Below are 15073 nucleotides of genomic sequence, written 5' to 3'. Positions count from 1 at the left end.
AAGGTCGAGCGATACCGCCGGAGAGCTCTCGTAGTCACCATGCCTTAGCATGGTCGAAAATCTAGTCAGCATCTCGCCCCCCTTGAGCATTGCCATTTCCGTCGGCACCAAAACACCTGCCAACGTAGAAGGCTTCATCGAGGGTGACCAACGTCTACCGCTAGACCACGAAATTTGCTTCGCATGAGGGATCGCTCAAGTGCACGGACGAAAAACGATAGTGTTGCTTCAGCCACGAGTTCAGCCACGAGTTCAAGCACGTCAAACTTCAGGCACGAGTTCAAGCACGTCAACAAGGGTACGATGACTGCGTACATCGAGGAAATTCTCGAAACCTGCAATGCGTTTCTCCTCTCGGATTTTCCGCATCCACCCCGACGACCATAGTTCCCGCACCAGACTTCGACATAAATCCAAGTCTCCCCATGATTACGCAGCAACAGCTGAGAAGTCTGCTCCGATGATACAAAGACTGCTTTTCGACGTAATCGAGGATTCGACAAACACCAATCGCAAAGCACCGCATAATTACCGAAGAGTGCGCTCGACCACTCCGCCAGAGCCCTTACCGAGTTTTGACGCAAAAACGCGACGCTATAAGAGAACAAGTCGACGAGATCCTGCGCGACGACATCATCCAGCCGTCAAAAAGCCTGTGGGCATCCCTTGTTGTCTTGGTGAAGAAAAAGGCCGGAACCTTAGCTTCTGCGTCAATTATCGTCGACTGAACTAGTCATAAAGAAGGATGTATACCCCCTACCACGAATAGACGACGCATTAGATCAGCTCTGCAACGCTAAATACTTCTTGTCGGTGGATCTCAAGTCAGGATACTGGCAAATAGAACTTGACGAGAGAGATCGCGAAAAGGCCGTCTTCATCACGCGAGACGACCTCTACGAAATCAAGGTCATGTCATTCGGAATGTGCTCGGCGCCTGCAACGTTCCAGCGCGTCATGGACACGGTGTTAGCAGGATTGAAGTGGAAGGCCTGTCTTGTTCACTTGGATGACGTCGTCGTCTTCGCTTGAAATTTCGACGATCACCTTAGGCGGCTTGCGGCAGTACTAGAGACCGTCAAGTCATCAGGGCTCACTCTGAAGCTGGAAAAGTGCCGCTACGCTTACGATGAGCTTCTGTTCCTAGGCCATGTCATCAGCAATCCTGGAGTCCACCCTGAAACGCAGATGACTGCTGTCATATCAAAGTTCCCACAGTCCATCCAAAAGAAGGCAGTGCGTCAATTCCTTGGCGTTTGTGCCTACTACAGGTGCTTTGTCGAGGAATTTTCAGGCATCGCTGAGGCGCTGACTCACCTAACTAAATGTGATGTCGTGTTTAAGTGGGAAACGCGGCATGCCGACGCATTTGAAGAACTCAAACGACGCTTGCAGTCACCCCCAGTACTTGCGCACTTCGACGAGGACGCCGATACCGATATCCACTCCGGCGCCGGTAGCCTAGGCGTCGGTGCCGTCCTAGTCCAGAGAAAAGACGGACTTGAACACGTGATTGCCTGCTCTAGCCGGTCGTTGTCAAAAGCAGAAGGCAGAAGGAATTCTACTACCGAAAAGGAATGCCTCGCCATCGTTTGGGCTACAGAAAAATTTCGCCCTTACCTATAGGGCAGGCCATTCAAAGTCGTCAGCGACCATCACGCCTTTTGTTGGCTAGCAAAATTAAAGGACCTTTCAGGACGGCTGCCGCAATGGAGCCTAAGACTGCAAGAATATGACATCACTGTAACCTACAAGTCCGGACGAAAACACTCTGATTTCGATTGCCTATCTCGCGCCCCCATCGACTCGCTGCTGCAAGATGACGAGGGTGACGACGCATTCCTTGGTATTTTAAGCATGGAAGACTTCGCTAAACAGCAACGAGCACACCCGGAGCTGAAATACCTCGTCGAGTATTTGGAAGGTCACACCGAGGTTGTCCCTAGGGCATTTAGGGAGGATTATCTTCGTTCTCGCTTCAAAATAACCTACTCGTAAAGATGAACTTCTCCCCAGTCCGCGCCAACTGCAGTCTTGTTCGGTCAGCGCTGCGTCCAGAAGTACTGCCCGCCCTACATGACGACCCGACGACTGGACACCTCGGATTCTCCCAGACACTATCAAGGATACAGGAAAGGTATTATTGGTCGCAACTGACCGCGGACGTCGCCCGTTACGTCAGGGCATGCCGAGACTGTCAGCGACGAAAGACATCGCCGACAAGGCGAGCGGGATTACTACAGCCAAGTGATCCTCCTTGCCGACCATTTGAACAGGTCGGAATGAACTTGTTGGGGCCCTTTCCGACGAAAACAACCAGAAATAAGTGGACCGTAGTGGCGACGGACTACCTCACCTGCTTCGCTGAAACGAGAGCTCTGCCGAAAGATAGCGCAGCCGAAGTGGCGAAAATCGTTGTCGACAACATTTTGCTGCGACATGGCACCCCAGAAGTCCTCATCGCCGACAGATCAACGGCCTTTCAACTGCCTACCGCCCACAGAAGAATGATCTTATGGAGCACCTGAATAAGACCCTCGCCGACATGCTAGCAATGTACGTCGACGTCAAACACAAGACCTGGGATGCCGTTCTGCCGTATTTATCCTTCGCTTACAACATGGTGGTGCAAGAAACAACACAGATCACGCCGTTTAGGCTGGTTTACGGCATGAACCCGATGGCGACGCTCGACGCCATGCTGCCGCAAGTCACTGACGAAGAGAATCTTGACGTCACTACCTATATGCAGTGCGCCGAAGAAGCGAGACAGCTCGCCCGCCTACGGATCAAGAACCAGCGGCGTACCGACAGCCGACACTAACCTCTGACGACGCTACGTCGAGTACCAGCCCGGCGACCACGTTTGGATTTGTACCCTGATACGCCGCCGAGGACTCAGTGATAAACTATTGCGACGCTATTTCGGACCCTACAAGCCCATCCGACGTATTGGCGCACTGGACTATGAGTTCATGCCCGACGGCATTTCGCTGTCAAAGCGGCGCCGCACACTGTCTGAAGTGGTCCACGTGGTGCGTCTTAAACCCTTTTACGCACGGTAACGAGCTTCCTTATTTTGTTGTCTCTTTGCTACGTGCGCTTTTCTTTATTACTTTCGTTTGTTTCCGCATCGGGTGGATGCCTATTAACAGGGTGGTATTGACACCTATATACAACTTATAAACGCTTATCGGTGAATTATAACCTTAGCAGAAGCATTCCGACCAATGTAAGGCCTTGTCGCTCTTTGGCACCTTAACCCTCCGCGTCGAACCATTATCAACATTAATGAGACCGATATTACTCCTGATCACACTTTAACCCGCCGTGGTTGCTCAGTGGCTATGGTGTTAGGCTGCTGAGCACGAGGTCGCGGGATCGAATCCCGGCCACGGCGGCCGCATTTCGATGGGGGCGAAATGCGAAAACACCCGTGTGCTTAGGTTTAGGTGCACGTTAAAGAACCCCAGGTGGTCGAAATTTCCGGAGTCCTCCACTACGGCATGCCTCATAATCAGAAAGTGGTTTTGGCACGTAAAACCCCATAATCTATCCATCTATCACACTTTATCATCCTTATCATCTCTTCCACTGCTTATCTGTCTGGGTTGGGCGACGTGAAGCGCATGAGCCCTCAGTGACCGGTGACATATCGGTCGATGAGGGAACGCCCTAATGGAAGGCGTGTTCTGCGACCCCCGAAATGCATCGGGGATTAGGCGTATTTTGGAAAACATTTTCGCAAAACCGGAATTTTTCATGTTTAAGGTACTCCAAGTCCGCTCTACACGTGGTCTTAGAGATCGCTTTTATTCCATTATTACTAGATATTTCAACAAAGCCTTCATGGAAACTGTTCCACTTCGACATTTGTTTCCTACCACCGGCAAATCGCATTCATATAATTAAGATATATTCACCTGCTGGAACCGTGGGCGTTTAGCCGTATTGATAAGGTATTTGACTTTTGTGCAGGGGCTCGTAGGTTCGCCACCGCGAATGTATATTTTTTTTTTCGTTTCAGATTAATTTTGTTCTATACACTAATTTCGTTATAGCGATTCATCTAAAGTGACAGACGAACGGGCTTCTTTCATCGGGTAGGCATATAAATACTCATGCGTATAAAGAATCTGCTGGCTAGTTTCTTCAGATTTTGCTATAAAAATCAGCGTCATGCACACTATCACAGCGTAGGCACAGTTGCATGTCGTAAAAAAACGTCACTTTCTAGAATGTTCATCCAAAAATGCTTGCACCTAGCGCATGCCCATTTTTATTGTTATTTTTTCTTTCTAAGTCTTCCTTACTCTGACCGGAATGCCTACGAAGGCAGTAATGCTGCCCCTCCTCTTCCCCTCCCGCCACATACTGCGCACAAACTCACCAAAAAACTCAAGAGCTTCCCCCGAAAGGCGAAACACTGACTGGGACAGCTAATTATTAAGCAGCTATACGATGTAGTAGTTCTAGCAACTTAATAACGCGCTGTAAGGATTCGCTTATTAGACGATTAAGGAGCGCGTTCTCCCACGAACACAGATAAACACGAACACATCTCACTCACTAAACGGGGACACTCACTGTGAAAACCCTGGCGTGATGCAAACAGACAGCAGCGCCCAGCGAACCTATTGCGTGCTGCCTTTCGTTTAAGCGCGAACTAGGCGTGCCAGAACATAACACGCAGGAAGCCATCCCCTGTCTCAAGTCGACTGCCCTTCGAAGCCAGCGCAGACTTCCTCGAAAATAGGACGCAGAGTGAGAAGAGAGAAAAACAACTTTATTTGTAACTGCGGGGTTGGAAGTTAGGGTAGATAGGCCTAGTGTAGCTCCCAGGTGGGGGTACACTGGCCGCGCTCTGCCGCCGCAACAGGCATAGAAGAGATGCCTAGTTACCTGAACTCTCCCCCTACCCTCCTATCGAGGGCACACCTCCCAGCTCCCCCGCCCCGTTGCGTGCGTGAGAAGACGGCGCTCACCCACTACGTCGTCCTCCTTTGCGAGTGCGGAAAGACAATACCCTATAAAACCAACATCCTTCTTGGCTCACCCTCGCAAGCTTCTGGGGCTTATAGCATAAGGCACGAGGTCACGGAGTTATCGCACTTGATGTTTTACAGTGGAGCTGTTAAAACCTCGCTGGGTTTCTCATTGCGTCCGCAGCTTCGCCGAGCTTGAGAGAGAGCTGAGAGAGAGTGAAATGAGAGTATCAAAATAGCATCGCGCATCATAGCGACGCGGCAAGGGCGGTAGGAGCCTTGCGGGGGAGAAACAGCGGCGCGCATGCGAGCGAGGAACGTGGTCCGGATGCGTGTCCTCACCTGTGGCGCGTGTGGCTTTGGCAACGCAGTGCGGTCAGGCGAGGGAGGAGGGCCGTTTGTTAACAGCTACTGCTAGGGTGCCTCTATGTCCTCATCACTCACCGCTCAGTACAAAGTGCAGACAACCTGGGCGCCTGCTACGGCGTTGGCTACACGAATCGCAGACGCCGTCGGAGACTCATTTGGCGGACGCCGTAGCGACGCGTCCGGCGCTCGTGTGTCTTGCGTGCGCTTTGGCACTACTTCACTGGCCTTCCCGCAGCTCCACTAATCTCTGGTGTTTGCGACGGCAGAGGTGTTGTAGCTCCGACGGGGCGGCCGGCCGAAGGATCTACGGCATGAAGCCTAAACGGCCGGGCGCGCAGCGCCGCAAGAAATAGCAGGACTGCTTCAGTCGGAGACCAGAGAAAAATTTTTATTTCCGCGAAGGGAAACGCTGCAGGCAACTTACTGCGTTTGGCGCTGAGTGGCGCCCTGACGTAAACGACCCAAAACCGAAACCAGAAGTCAACACAGGATAACACATCACCTCTCCCTTGACAGGAAAATGCGCTACTCGCTCTCCTCGTAACAAAAGTAAGTCATGAGTTACAGAAGAACATATGTTAGCACTGTAACACGCATGTTTATTGATGACATCTTTACACAATAGAAAATGACAGCTTTTGTTTACCCATTTTAAGAAAGGCGCACAACATGAAAACTGAAAATGAACACGATTGCACTACAGTTCTGCAGAGTTTCAGTACCCGTCTTGGGAAGACGATGAGATGCAGCCTTGCACACACAGATCACACATGAAAAAAATTCACAGAGTACAAAAGTAGACAGTGCAAACATCTGTGTGCCCCCTGGAACAGCACTGATTGGTGGCTCATTCGCCCTGAGCCTGACTCGAAGCAGCTTCGTGGCTAGCGTGAACATTGTGCGTAAAAGCACTTTACACTCCAAGTTGTGATATTCCCCCCGTAAGAATGCTAACGGCCTAAGTAATGCTGAAAAACTTTTTTGACATGAAAGGCCAATTCGTATGGCGGTCAGTACCGTAGTAACAATGTGCGTACTGCACGACTACGCTACAAGAAACGTAATATATCCCTTATACCAGTAGTAAATGCAAGAAAAGGTGAGAGACAATTATCAATGGAAGGGTAGCCACTGGAATGACTCTTTTCAGTGTGTTTTCCAAGAAAATCCTGTAGTGCAGGGCATTTCACAAGTTTGGATGCATTCCATCGTTTGCCATTTTCAAGCGTGAAAGTATTGCGACCTACCCTACGGTAAATCTTAAATGGTCCCGAGTATTTAGCACCGGCCGTTCTCGAGTTATGTACTCAGACAAGATCTCCTGGACGAAATTGAGGCCATTTTGTTGCACGACGACGGTCCACGTACGTTTTAACACTTTTGGCGTAAGAGCCAAATTCGCATGCAACCACATCCTTAATAGTTTGGAAGCTGTATTCAGCATCCTGATCCCAGACAAACGGTTGTCCTTGCTTTAGCAGTTTCCTAAGCGGTTCTGCCCATTCAACGTAATGCGGGATCAGTTTAGAGTAGTATCGCGTGAGACCAAGAAATGAATGCAGCGACTTCTTGTGAGTTGGTTGCGATGCATGGACAATTGACTGAATTTTGTTTGCCAGCGGCGAAATACCGGTTGCACTGAACCTAAGCCCAAGAAAAGTGAGCTCTGGTACAGTGTATACACACTTTGCATTTAGCTCCATGCCAGCAGCTGAGATTCTGGAAAGCGCAGTTTGCAGATTTTATCAGGCTCAGCTTGTGTGCGGCCCCAATTGAAAACATCACTTAGGCAGCACAAGGTACCTGGACAGTCTTTTAAAAAAGATGAAATTATCTACTGAACAGCGGAAGGCGCAGATGCCAATCCGCAACACAATCGCTTAAAGCGAAAGAGACCATCGTGAGTAATGAACGTAGTAAGCTCACGGCTTTTCTCGGACAATAAAACCTGATGATATCCGGACTGTAAGTCCAACTTACTGAACACAGTAGCACCAGCCAGTCGATGTAACAGTTCGTCAGCCCTCGGCAGTGGAAAGGAGCATATGACGATAGCCTTGTTGGGTTCTCTAAGATCGATGCGAAGTCGAATGGTACTGTGCTTCTTCCGAACCATGAGAAGCCGAGAAATCCACTCGGACGGTGAGACCCGTTCGATGATATCAGCTGATTCCAGCCGTTGCAGTTCGGCGGAGACTTGCTCATGGAGAACCCGAGGTAGAGGACGCCGTTTCGCAGACACTGGTTGCACTGAAGCTTGAAGATGAACGTCGTGGTTGAAGCCCTTTAGAAGTCCTGATTGTCCTGAGTATGGCTGGGCGAACTCCGAGGGAGCGTTAAGTGGAAAAGACGGAAGCTGAACGCTTGGGTCAGCTGGAACTCCTGACACTTGTTGGCATGCAGCGAAAACAAGCTGCGTACGAGCAGGGGACTGTCGATGCGTTCGGTTCCTCGAACGGCAAACTGAAGCAAAATGTCCCACTTTTCCGCACGCACGGCAGGAAACGTGCTTGGCTGGACAACCTGGATCGGATGCGATGTGGTGAGGTGAACTACATCAGTAGCTATGGCCCGCTATGTCTCGACTGGCTTCGCGGAGTTCGGACCGCGCGCCATGTTGGCCAGCCTCCCCAGGTCGCGACTTTCCGCCATGCCGCCGTGCGCCATCTTGAAGCCGCCGGGTCGAGGGAGAAAGGTGGCGGGAACCGCCATCTTGTGCGCCCGGGCAAGGAAGGTGATGGCTGTCGACGCCATCTTGCGTTGCGTCGACACGCGCTGAACAGACGAGCTGTTGAAGAATTGAAGTTCTTTGTGAGCTTGCTGTACGGTTCCTCCGATTTCCTGGTCCTTCTTGATCGTGAGGGATGATCCTTCGTAGAGTAACCTTTCTCGTATTCTTGTTGATGCGACGCCTTGGAGGATTTGGTCGCGAAGGGACTTTTCGTGCCAAGCGCCGAACGTACAAGCAGGCGCTAGCCTTTGTAGCGCGGTGACGAAGTCCTGAAAGGTTTTTCCGGGAAGTTGCTTCCTGTCCCTGAAGATAATGCGGTGCACCAGGGGATTGGTGCTTTCTTCGTAGTGCTGGTCTGCTCCGTTTGAGACGCGAGGTCGTAGCAGAGACGTGTCCCTCAAAGCCTAAGTTACTCAGTAAAATGGCTTTCTTCCTCTCGTCTTGTAGTGCCTCGCATCCGGTTGCCTCGAGAAACGTGCAAAAGTACCGTTTCCACGTGAGCCGCGGTACCGCAGGAGTACCGGGTAGCGCCAGGAAAGTCGGCATGGGGGTATGAACGCCATGCTGGGCATCAAGAATAAAGGCGGAGGAGTTGCGGTTGACGGTGGAGACGTAGTTGCGGCGTCTTGCATGCCGGAAGCAGGGGGAGGAGCAGAAGTAGTACGGCAAGGGCACGTAGGAAGCAGTGTAATGGTTTACCTCGTCGCCAGTTTGCTTTAGCTCCGACGGGGCGGCCGGAAGGAAGATTTACGGCATGACGCCTAAACGGCCGGGGCGCGCAGCGCCGCAAGAAAGACCTGGACTGCTTCAGTCGGGGACCAGACAAAAAATCCTTTTATTTCCGCGAGGGGAAGCGCTGCAGGCAACTTACAGCGTTTGCCGCTGAGTGGCGCCCTGATGAAAACGACCCAAAATCGAAACCAGAAGTCTAACAGGATACGACAAGAGCCAATCATAATTTTTATGGAACATCACGGCAACGCCGGCGGTAACGACGACAGCGTAAATTCACCTGGAGTGTCGATATAATGTATAAGGGGACATTGCACTAGCGCGTAAAAAAAGGACACGGACAGCAACATGAAAAAACACACAGAACGCTAAACATCAACTGGCTTTATTCTCAAGACGACACAAATTTATATGCAAGTAGACACGTGCTACATGATCAATCCCTGAAGCGCATGCGCAATGGCACCTTATTGTGCAAGAGTTTTATTTCTTTTGTCGTCAAACATACGTTAGGTTTGCTGACGCAGGCCTGCTTTTCCCGACGAATAAGGAAGGCCTCGATTATTTCACGGTCGCTGATCTGTGCTAGAGTAATCACTTCAGTCCTATCAAAGAGCGACATGCATTCATTCTCACAGCGCTTGCAATGTGCCCCCAAGTGCCCAGATTCCGATGGCACCTTGACAAGCAGCTTGTGCTCTTTTAGACGAGCGTTGATACAGCGGCCAGTTTGGCCCATGTAGCAACGTGCGCATGACAGCGGAATTCTGTAAACCACATTTGTCCTGCCCTCCACATAAGGCAGTTCATGTTTAATTGGGCAGGGTGCTTTTCTGCAAGTGGCGCCACTGACAACTTTGCAAAGTTTCCCTAGTTTATCCGGTGCCGTGAGCACAACTCGGGCATTGCCTTTCTCCGCCACCTTTTTAAGGCGGTGTATCAGCTGGTGAATATAGGGCAGTACCACGCATCTAGCCCCGTTCATGTGCTTGTCGCTCAATCGTCGACGCCTGATCACCAGCTTTAACCACTTTTGTCAGGCCTTCAGCCACGGACGCCAAAAGTTCCCTAGGGAATCCTGCCTTTGTCAGGCAAACTGCCTGTATATGTACAATAAAAAGGTTTCGGAGAAAGGTAATGTCCGAGTTGTGCTCACGGCACCGGATAAACTCGGGAAAATTTGCAAAGTTCTCGTAGTTCTTGTTATATGTGATACGCCTCTTGCGTATCACATATTCCAGTGACATCCCATACACAAGAAAGAGGCCGACTTCGATAACCGAAGGCATTTGCTATCGATCCCAGCATACACTGGATTGAGCACCCCCAACGAAGCGGCTCACCGCGTTGCCCGAGTCCTCACTCACAGAGCATCATAGGAGGAAGAGCCCCCGAGGGGCACTGCAAACGTCTAAGCGTGGGATGATCGTATGGCCAGGTTCCACGACATCACGACACACTACCCGTTACAAAGACGCGTATACCCATTCCCTCACGTTAGGTTAGACAGGACGCAAGCAGTACACTTCAAACAATTACAAACGGATTCTTACTGAAACCCCAGACTCATGCACGTCATGTATCCAGACATCTACACTACAAACAGAAGCACATCGTGTGGCGAGGTTGCCACACTTAATCACATGTTATGGGAATGTCCGGACTAAACACACAAGTCGGGCAATGCCGGCCCCTCCGTCTCTTCCACCACCAGCCTCCGCTCGCGCTGGAAGACCGCACTGCTCAGCTCGAACCTCACAGCACAACTCTGGGCCGTCCAGTGAGCCGAGGAAGTCGCTCCGAGACAAGGTGTCAGAACCGCGTCGGGTGCCCAGACCCACTAGAATGACGCTGGACTAAGATCTTATTGATTTGAAAACAAAGCTTACGCTCTCTGACACCTCGGGAGCGTCTGCTGTTCTTGAAGAGTCTTCTCATCAAGCGAAGCAATGAGGTGCGCAATATGTATGGACAAAGTGTATGGAGTCTGAGCATTTCACTCTTCAAAAGTCTGCGGTACAGTTCGTTTTACTGCTGAGCCCGTTTTACCCATGAAACTTTATTGCCACTTGAAGTAAAGCTTCACAGTCAATAGTTGCAGCGAAGCAAGCATTTTATTTTAGTTCAGTAAAGTACTAGGCTTTCGCCATTCCACTGTAATAGGCGAGGGCAAACGTATAAAATTACGCGCTAATAATTTACTTTTTGGGGTAACCGCCTTATTTGGGTAACAGAAAAATTTCGAAGGAAGAATAACTTGCAGCCTCGCGGAGGAACAGTGCTGGTGGTTATGAGGGCGTGGGCGGGGCTTCACTGCAGACTTAAGTTGTATCCGACTATAGTAGCGTTTTTTGAATTAGCTCTCGAAGAATTAAAGAGAAATATATATTTGCGGAACAATCACGGTACTTTTGGATCCCTCGCCTACTACTCTACAAGTGCCAAAACGGACTCCTATTGTTATTTGGGAAGCTGCATAACGATGCGTGGCCGCCATTTCCATACAACCGCGTAGAGCTCAAGACACTGGCTCTAGGCGTACTGCGCCCACCACGGAAGGTTAGAAAAACTCCTATATAAGCACAGTAGAGAGGTGGACACGTCAGGCGGCTCGACCGATAACTGTTGAAGAGTCATTCGAAACACACGGAATTGTTCCCCCCTTCCGGGGGCAATTTCTCTACTTCCTTTCTAAATAAAAAGATGTTGATCCATAAATATCTTCATAAACAACGGTTAAATTGGTAAATGTCCGCTCTTCCTTCCTCTTAGGCTGTTGCCTTGGTTCCCTCCCTAAGTAGATCGCTTAATTTTTCAACTCCTTGCGACTCCTGTTTCCAGTTGCAAATTTTGCCCGAAAAGTGCGGTACAAGTAGGGAAAAACAAGACGAGGTAATGGGTGACATTCATATTGCTTATGGATTTAAGGTTTATTGCAGGGTTTGATAATGGACGCTCTTTTGCATTATTTTGTTTTTCACCTTATCTAAACCATATTGCGGGCGCATGGTTCCGAGGATTTGCCAGCGTCGCGGCGAGCCGTCACTCTAGAAAATAATGAAGCAAAAGAAAAAGTTAAACGCAAATGGCATTTTCTCCGGCCTCAACTCGTTGCATGAGTATACAGACCAGTTCGCTACGAACCGCATGCCATTCCTGGTCCCTGGATCAATCTAAACAAAGAAGGTAGAACTAACGAAGCAACCGCGATGCGCGTGGCTGTTGAGTAGATGGTGAGAACTGAATGCATCTCTAGGTAATCGCGCGAGTATCGAATCTATGAGAAAACTGGCCTTCACACCCCAGGAGACACCGATAACTACCGCCATCCAAAAGGAGTTAAAAAGGCAACAAAATGTTGACCGCCGAATGGCTGTCAAGTGTCGACATAGATTTGGCGGTGCTTTAGGAACGTGCGTGAGGAATAGTGGCATGGGCGGGTGCGAGGGGTTATACCACTTAATTTCGGGGGAGGGGCGCTCCCCCCCCCCCCGTCCTACGTGCCTGGTTCGACTCCCACCAATGGTCGTAGGTATGAGTGCCTTAATTACCTTCTAGCGACCACTGTCGCCGCAACGCGGAGACGCGATGGTCGCCGCTCTCAATCGACGCCTCCATGCCGGCTGCAAAAAAAAAATGGCTGTGGCTTAGCTAAGGTTAAGCCCAGGATGCGAAGCATACTAGCCTTTATTTTAGTTGTTGAACCACTGTTTAGCCTGGTGAACTGCTGTTGCTTGGCTATATTTGGTTCGGCTAGACGAAGAAACAACTCATGCGTTACTCTGCTTCGCCTTCAAGAGTGGAACGCGACAGCGTTCCCGTCGACCCGCCAAGGGGTGTAAGACAATGGGCTACGGCGCAGCGACTACGCGCCCCGCATTGGACGCGGTAAGCGTCGAGCAACGCAGCGTTCGGCGCGGCAACGATGGATGGATGAAAAACGTTTATTCAACGGATTGAGAGTTTGCAGGCCAAACATGGCCCTTTACATAGGTGGAGTCCTTAGTCTGGGACCCCACTGGACGAAGCTGCTACCCGCGCCCGTTGGACTAGAGCCCTTTGGGACTCCAGCGCCGAGCAATTGAGTAGGGCTGCCTCCCATGCCTCTCTAGTGGGGGAAGGGTTGGGGGGAAGGGACGGATTCATCTGACATGCCCACACCATGTGAAAGTTATCGGAGACTTCCCCACAGTGAGGGCATCGCCCATCAACTTTTGGGTCAAAATGTTTTGCTATTGCAGGACACAACAGGGTGTTTGTCTGCAGGCGCCGCAGTGTTCGTTCATCGGCCTTACTCAGGCCCTTAGCAGGGACCGGGAAAAGCCGATGACGTTCGCAATAGTCTGCCAGAATTTCCCTGAACCGCAGAAGCGGTTGTCTAATCTCTGAGCCGGAAGAGTCTGGTTGAGGTGCCCGGTGGGTAAGCGCTCGGGCGGCCGCGTCCGCAGCCTCGTTACCTCTAAGGCCCTGGTGGCCCGGAGTCCAAATAATGCGTTTGGGTGAGGGGTCCGATTCCCTCACGGCTCGCTGTAAAATGCGGTAGGCTAAAGGTGATACCTCTCCCGCCAGGTAGTGCTCAGAGGCTCTGCGCGAATCTGTGATGATTACCTTCGAATTCGGGTCCGAGGCGGCAAGTGCTATAGCAACTTCCTCGGCCTGCGCGGAGTTGAAAGCGCGGTAGGAAAGTCCGTTAACTCGTTGGTCCTGGTGAACTACGGCAGCCGTGTAGAATCCAGTGGGCGACGGCCCTGCCACATCAACGTAGTATACACCCTGCTTTAATCCATATTGGTGTTCGAGAGCCCGAGCGCGCGCCTTTCGTCTGCCTTCATGTGTCTGCGTGTCCATGTTGCGCGGGAGTGGAGGGACCCAGAGCTTGTGACGCCAGAGCTCCGGAAGCCTGCATGTCTCCTCTGGAATGCACTCGTGTTGTATGTGCAAGCGGTCCAGCAAGTGGCGCCCGGACACCGTCTGCGAGAGTCGCGTGTATTGGTTCACAAGGTGGGCCTCCTTTAACTCCTGGTAGGAGTTAAGCACACCTAGAGCCAACAACTTAGCGTTGCAGGTAGCCACCGGGAGGTCCAAAGCTCGCTTTGTAACCTTCCTTATGATGGCGTCGACGCGTTCATCGTGTTTCTTTGTAGTTCGAAGGTAGGGTACGGAGTATAGGATCCTGCTGGTTACGAAGGCATGGGCGAGCCGAAGCGCGTCCCTGCCCCGCAACCCGCCGCGTTTGTTGGAAACGCGGTGGATCACACGTCCGACCTGTTCGCCTATGCGTTTGAGTTTGTCGATAGTGGATTCCGGGCTGAGTCTGTGATGGATGAACAGACCCAGGATCCGGATCTCCTCGACCTCTCTAATAGGACCTCCCATCAGAAAGAGACGCAAACTCGTGTTGTCTTTGGGATTGGTTTTAATGTGGAGAAGTTCCGATTTCGCAGCAGCGCATTGAAGACCACAGTGGATAGCATAGCTATCGACGATGGAGGCGGCCCGCTGGAGGCGGTCCTCCATTTCCCCAACGCTCCCTTCGGTAGTCCAAATTGTTATGTCATCCGCGTAAAGTGCGTGTTGGATGCCTTCCACCCGGGCCAATTGTTGTGGAAGCTGCATCATGGCAATGTTGAAAAGGAGTGGCGACAAGACCGCTCCTTGGGGAGTGCCCCGTGTGCCCATGGTGTATGGGCCATATTCCTCATCCTCGATCTTAAGGAGGGCCTGACGCTTCGAGAGGAAATCTCTGACGTAGGCGAATGCCTTGTGCCCGCAATCCGTGGTGCTCAGGTTTGCCAGGATGCTGCCGTGACGAACGTTGTCAAAGGCCCCCCTAAGATCGAGGGCAAGGATGGCCTTGTCGTTGTGGCGCATGGCTGTGGGTCGTATTATGTCGCGATGTAGTTGGAGGAGGACGTCCTGTGCAGACATATGCGGGCGGAAACCAAACATAGTGTCTGCAAAGAGGCCCTTAGCCTCCATGTACGGAGAGGGGCGATCGCGAACCATCTTCTCCATAAGTTTGCCCACACACGAAGTCAGTGAGATGGGCCTTAATTTGTCGGTATTTACGGTCTTGCCTGGCTTAGGGATGAAAGTGACCAAGGAGGTCTTCCAATCAGGAGGGAGTGGACGCCCGTCCCAGATCTGATTAATGTACTCTAGCAAGTGAAGGCAGGCCGAGTCCGGAAGATTCGCCAATAGTTTCACTGTTATGCGATCACGGCCCGGAGCCGCACCTCTGCGCATCTTAGCTAAA

The 15073-nt window shown here is 51.2% G+C and overlaps 1 protein-coding gene across 1 annotated transcript; it reads right to left on the bottom strand.

The window, feature by feature from the left end:
• Positions 1-12750: 12750 nt before the first annotated feature.
• Positions 12751-14764, bottom strand: LOC126537820 (uncharacterized). Its single transcript, XM_050184903.3, has one exon. It carries the CDS (start codon positions 14743-14745, stop codon positions 12820-12822), a length of 1926 nt encoding a protein of 641 aa, XP_050040860.3. The 5' UTR covers positions 14746-14764; the 3' UTR covers positions 12751-12819.
• Positions 14765-15073: the final 309 nt, after the last annotated feature.

This window comes from Dermacentor andersoni, chromosome 4, assembly GCF_023375885.2.
Source record: "Dermacentor andersoni chromosome 4, qqDerAnde1_hic_scaffold, whole genome shotgun sequence".
In the NCBI taxonomy this organism is placed as follows: Eukaryota; Metazoa; Arthropoda; class Arachnida; order Ixodida; family Ixodidae; genus Dermacentor; species Dermacentor andersoni.
Note: the sequence above shows the minus strand (reverse complement) of the source record. Positions and strands in the feature narration are given on the sequence as shown.